This window comes from Apus apus, chromosome 19, assembly GCF_020740795.1.
Source record: "Apus apus isolate bApuApu2 chromosome 19, bApuApu2.pri.cur, whole genome shotgun sequence".
In the NCBI taxonomy this organism is placed as follows: domain Eukaryota; kingdom Metazoa; phylum Chordata; class Aves; order Apodiformes; family Apodidae; genus Apus; species Apus apus.
The window spans coordinates 904,828-910,827 of record NC_067300.1 but is presented as its reverse complement, the minus strand read 5'-3'; the positions used below and the strand labels follow the sequence as shown (position 1 = coordinate 910,827).

The 6,000-nt window shown below is 66.1% G+C and overlaps 1 protein-coding gene across 2 annotated transcripts; it reads left to right on the top strand.

Annotated features, from left to right (window-relative positions):
- Positions 1-490: 490 nt before the first annotated feature.
- On the top strand, positions 491-5,182 carry RNF208 (ring finger protein 208). 2 transcript variants are annotated; one of them, XM_051636556.1, is made up of 2 exons: positions 491-813; positions 2,245-5,182. In XM_051636556.1, exon 2 carries the CDS (start codon positions 2,953-2,955, stop codon positions 3,748-3,750), a length of 798 nt encoding a protein of 265 aa, XP_051492516.1. In that variant the 5' UTR covers positions 491-813; positions 2,245-2,952; the 3' UTR covers positions 3,751-5,182. The 2 variants fall into 2 exon arrangements, with proteins under 2 accessions (XP_051492516.1, XP_051492517.1); XM_051636557.1 differs by lacking the exon at positions 491-813 and adding an exon at positions 1,349-2,158.
- The last annotated feature ends 818 nt before the right edge of the window (positions 5,183-6,000 follow it).

Genomic DNA, 6,000 nt, shown 5'->3' with positions numbered 1-6,000 from the left:
GGGGCGAGACCGTTCGGGGCGGGGGGTGCTGTGCGGGGGGGCTGAGTGGGGCGGTGGGGCTGCGGAGAGGGGGGCTGTGCGGGGCGGGGGGTGTCTGTGCGGGGTAGGTGGGGTGCGGGGGGGGTGCGGGGCGGGGGGGCTGTGCGGGCCCGGCGGGCCCGGCGCTGCTGAGCGAGAGAAATGTGATCCGGCTGCACCACTGCGGCGGCACTGCGGGGCCGGGCGGGCGCGGGGCGGGAGCGCGCAGGCAGGGACGGCGGGAGCAGCCTGCCCGCTGCTGCCGGCACCTGCACGGGGGGAAGGGGGGTGCCCAGGCTGCGGGACCCCCCCAGCCAGCTCGCCGAGTGTTGCATCAGCCCCGCGCGGCGCGGGGGCTCGGCGGTCGGAGGAGGCGGGGGGGGGGGGGGGACCGGGGGAGGGGGCGGGCGGAAGGTGCCTCCCCGGCCGCGCTACCTGCCGCCTCCCCCCGCCCGCTGCTCCCCGCCGAGCATCCGGAGTCCGAGGAACCGGAGGAGCCCGGCAACGGCGGCCGCTGCCTTTGTGCCCGCCGGGGAAGCTGCTGGAGGAGGCGGCGGGCCCGTGGGAAGCGGAACCGGGAGCCACGGCGGGGCCGGCAGCGGCGGAGGGGACCCCCAGCATCCTCGGGGAGCCGGTTCTTGGCACCGGCAGCGCCTGCATCCCTCTGCCTTTCAGATAACCTTTAGCCGCTCGGGCCTCCAGACCTTCACCGGGGACGGAGCGGGGATCTGGAGACTGAACTGGGGACACGGCTGCAGCGGGACCCCCCGCCCGGGTCACGGCGGGTCAGTGCAGGTAACGACCGGCAGCGACCGTCCCTCTGGCCGGGCTGCCCGGGGGGCATCACTCGGGGGTATCACCCTGCGGGCGCGCAAGCGCGGGCGAGAGGCCTTGTGCGTGTGTGTGCGGGTGTACCCATGTGTGTGTTCATGTGTGTGCACATGTGTGTGCACCACTAGGCTGCATGTGTGTGTGCATCGCCGGGTGCCAGCGCGGCGCGGGGCTGGGACTGCGGCGGGAGGGCAGTGGTGGGGGGATGCTGTGTGTGGCCGGGGGTGCTGGGGAGGGCTGTGTCACCCCAGGGTGATGGGGATGCGGGGTCCGGCGGGGAGCTGCGCCAGGGCTGTGCGTGAAGGGGTGTGACAGTGCAGGAGGGGACCCGCGGTGGCCGTGGCCGCAAGGATGGCCGTGCCAGTCGTTGCGCTGCGGTGTTCGTGCGCGGTCCGCGGGCTGGGAGCCCTCGAGCCCTCGCGGCTGCTGCTGTGCGCCGGGGGGCGGGGGGAGATGATACGCGCAGCTTGTGGGGTGCAGGATGTGGGGTGCAGGATGTGGGCCCGTGGCAGGGAGTGCAGGGCACGAGGCCTCCCTCCCCAGGGCAAGCACGGCAGGAGGCTTGCAGGACCCCACTGCCTCCAGGGCATGGCCCCCAGGGACAGCCCTGCTGGCCTCGGGAAGGGATCCAGCTCCCCGCGGCTCTCAGGCATCCAGGGCTGAACCCCCGCCACGGCCTTTTGCCATCACCGAGAGCTGCTGCTGCGAGCAGATGGCCCCCCCGGCCTCCTCCGTCAGGCCTGGCAGGGCTCAGTGGTAGCAGGCATCCCTCTAACAGGATTTGCAGCGTGATGGAGGCGAGCGCCTTCGCCCTTCTTGGAGGAGAGACAGGAGGAGAGACAGGCGCTCGCCGGGGCTGCTGTGGGAGAAAATGGCTGGCTGCCCACCCCCCCATCTCCTGCCCCCAAACGTGGCCCGTCCTCTCCAGCAGCCCCAGGACAAGGGCAGGGAGCTGGGAAGGGGGAGATGCAGCTGGAGGAAGGGATAATAGCAGGGACAGATCAGGAGCAAGCAATGGAGGTAAAAATAGATCCACCGAGTAGAGGAGGGGCTAAACGTGAGAGAAAACCCTGAGCAGAGGCAGGTCGGTGGGGGAGCCCCCCTGGAAGGGGCCCTGCATCCAAAAGGGGCACAAGGGGATGTGCCCTCCTGGCCCCCAGGGCAGAGGGGGGACTCGAGATCCCACACTCAGGGCTGCTGAGGAGATGCCTGGGGGGAAACACCTGCCTGCTCCCACTTCCGCCAGCCCGGCCACGCAGGCGGATGGACGGGACCTGCAGGGCTTGGATGCCAAATTGCTGGGATGCAGGTGGGCACGCATCCTGAGGGAGCGCTGGCAGCCAGTAGATCCCTGAGGAGCCTTGGAGCCAACCCCTTCTCGCTTTTCATTTCCAGCAAGCCCGAAGCTGAGCTGGGGACAGAGGTGCCAGGGACAGAGGGGACAAGGCATGTGGCAGTCCCAGCAGCAGCCAAGGTGAGCTGCCCTCCGGTGTGGGATGCTCCCTGAGCCCCTGCCTCGCGGGAGCTGCGGCTGACTGCAAGTGGGAGAGCTGGGAAGTCAGGCCAAAGGAATTTGCAAACATTCTTTAGCACCACGAGGATCCCAGAGCATGTAAACAGGAATAAAGGCCGGGTGGAGGCAGGGGCCAGGGTGAGGCGGGGGCTGCCACCAGTTCCTGCGAGACCCTCACTGACTAACCTGCCCTGAAGAGCGCCAGGCACCACGATCCCAAATTTACCATTCCCTACTGCAGCTGATCTGGTGCAGAATTGCCTGTGAAGGTGAAGGGGGGGCTGCCGAGAGACGGCCAGTGTCACATTAACATCCCGGCAAGGCACTGCAGGGAGCCGACGCTTTGATCGCCTGCCCAAGAGCATCCTCCAAGGCAGGCAGGATGCTGCTGTGAGCCCTGCCTTCCCCTGCCCACATCAGCCTTGCACCCAGCACCCTCAGGGCTGGCTGGAGAAGAGGGGCACGGGGCCCGCTGGCGCTGCCCCGTCTCCCCAGGATGGTCTCCCGCGCCAGCAGCTGCTCCCCGTGCTCCTGCTCTGCAGCCAGACCAAGACTGAAAGCTCCACACGCTGCCAGCATGTTTTAGCCTCATGCAGGCGTCCCTCAGAGACCCCAGAGCAGTGGACAGTAATGTGAAAACAATACTCATGTCGTGTCTGAAAGGGCAACAGGTCATCATTAAAATGGAGGCGATGAAAATCATCCACCCAGAGAAGTTTTCGGAGCTGCAGGCCTCGCAGCCGCGCTACGCACCGGCCCCGCGCCGCGAGCCACCCCTCGTGGCCAAGCGTGCGTGGCCCTCTGAGTCCGAGATCATCGTCAACCAAGCGTGTGGAGACATCCCTGCCTTGGATGCCACCCCCAGCCCCTTGCCGCTGCCCCGGACTCCCCCATTGCCGCGGCGAGAGCGCGGGTACCAGAGCCAGCGGAAGGGCAGCTCGGAGGTCTGCTACCACCGGCAGCCACCATCAGACGAGGTGATCGTCAACCAGTACGTGCTACACCCCTCGACACCCTGCGAGCCTCTCGAGTGCCCCACCTGCGGCCACATGTACAACTTCACCAACAAGCGGCCCCGCATCCTCTCCTGCCTGCACTCGGTGTGCGAGGAGTGCCTGCAGATCCTCTACGAGTCCTGCCCCAAGTACAAGTTCATCTCCTGCCCCACCTGCAAGCGGGAGACCGTCCTCTTCACCGACTACGGGCTGGCGGCGCTGGCTGTCAACACCAGTATCCTCAACAGACTGCCAGCTGAGGCCCTGGCCACCAACCCCGTCCAGTGGAGCAGTGACACCGACCGCAGCTGCTACCAGACCTTCCGCCAGTACTGCGGGGCTGCCTGCACCTGCCACATCCGAAACCCCCTGTCTTCCTGCACCATCATGTGAGCCCCCGCTCCTGCCCGCACCCCTGGCAGCGGGGCAGCTGGGAGCAGATGGCGCAGCACCCACACCCAGTCCCCAGGCCATTCTTTGCTGCCAAAGGATGCTCTGATACTCGCCCTGGCCAAGGATGTCAGACCAGCATCTTCACTGGCACTGGTGGGGGGTGGTGGGGATGCTGGGACCTGGCAGGAGCCCCCTACACCCCGGTGCTGCCCAGGAAGAGGGACACTGCGATGGGCAAAACATCTACCAGCACACCCAGGGGCTCTGGCTCCCCCAAGTTCTGCAGTGGGTGCCCCCGCTGTGCATTGAGCATCTCATCGGGCTCCTTCCCCAGGCGCCTTCTTCTTCTCCTCTCCCCACGGTTCTTGAGAGCGGACACACGTCCTGACCAGAGAGACACTCTCCATCACCCCGTGGCCACCACCTGTGGCACAAGAAGCCCCGGAGGTGCACTGAGTCACCCGCCTGGCACAGGAGGCAAGGACAGGTCCCCGGCTGCCCACCCCCCTTCTCTGTAAGTTATTTGCCAAAGCTTTCATCTCAGTGGCCAAGCCGCCATGCGCCTGAGTCGCAGCCACGCCAAGCCAGCGCACCCGTCCCGCGGTTGCGAGCAGACATGCGGCCCGTTTCCTCCACAGGCCCTTGAGGAAAGCTCCACTTTATCCTCGTTTTGGAGGATTCTTGTTTTTTCCCCCGTCCATCCCCAGCCGCCCTGTCCCAGGCTGCTACTCATTCACAAAGGCATTGAGCTGTGCCCGTTCTCTGCCGCTTCATCCCAGACCCCGCACTCATGTCCTGTGGGATGGCTTGGAGGGGTGGCATGGGGTGCTGTGCCCCAAAATACCAGCTACAGTGAGGGAATTTGGGTGGGCAGGGGGGCAGAGGTCTGGCTCCTGCCCATGGTCCCTTTCCCAGAGCAGCACCTCTCTCTGACCCCTTGTGCAGGGGGGCTGGCAGGGTGGCAGCCCCCTGGGCACACTTGCTTTTTCCAGGGCATCTGGAGGGGTAGGTTTGCTGCCAAAAAAAGCAAAAAAAAAAGAAAAAGCCATAATCTGCAGGTGCTCCCATGGGGCTGAGTACCACAACCTGGCATGGCTGCAGCACCAGGGCCACATGCCACCCAGTCCCAGGGCACCAGGGCTGGGCAAGCCGAGGGGGCCCTGCAGAGCTCCGCACCCTGGAGGAAGAGCAGCCCCAGTGCTGGCTGAAGCCCAGCACCCATCCAGGGAGAGGGGCTGATCCGTGCCCCCTGCCCACTCCGAGGGAGCAGGCGATGCCGCCGGCGCAGCTGCCGGCGCAGGACGGGGCCGGGGCCGTTTCTGTGTTGCTCTGCCAATGCCTCCCACTGCTGGTTGTGACAATGATCCTGTTTTATACCCGGCCTTGTTCTGACCCCCATCAGTCTCCCCAATAAAAGTTATATTGGAACGAAGAGCGAGCCGGTGTCTCAGGGGCTGCGTGGCTGCAGGAGGAGCAGGGCCACATGCCAGGGCTGCATCCTGGCCCTGCTCAGTCCGTGGAGAAAGTTGGGGGACAGATACCCAGAGAATGGGCTTTCCCTTGGGCTGGCACCCCGACCTTGCGTCTCCTCTGACCTTGCCCTTGGCTCCGTTGCAGTTGTGTCCCCTCCCTGCCCACTCCCTGGTTACACTGCGGGTGGCTGGGCACAGTGGAGGACCTTGCCCACCTTGGCAAGTGTTCCCCAGACTCTGCAAGGGCTCTTAAATACCCACTGGCTGTCCCGTTCCTCCTCGAGTGACACAAAACACTGGGGGGGGGAGGATTTGCCAGCCTGGTGCCCAGGTGGCACCTGCTGGGGAAGGGAGCTGGGCAGGGACATGGGCAGCACTGAGGTCCCCTCTTCACTCTCCCGTGAGGCAGACACTCCCACAGCCCTGCCACACTCATGGCCTCTGCACCATCCCCAGCTGCCCCCAGCAGCACCACAAATGGCATCGGTGGGGAGCACCCATTGCCTGCACCAAGTGGGCCCCAGGGTTCCTAGGAAGGCAGCTCTCCAGCCAGGAGAGGCAGGATTTTGCAGCGGAAACAGCTGGGATGGTGGTCCCAGGGCAGCAGAGTTCCTCGGGGTGTGAGCTGTGCACACAGGCTGCCGGGCGCACACGCGTGTGCACGGCGCAGGGTGTGTGTGTGCACATCAGGGCTGGCTGTCCCAGTCCTGCTGGCCCAGTGCTGGCCCCAAATTGCCTCTGTGGGGCTGCCTCTGCCCTGCCATGGGCCACTGTGGAG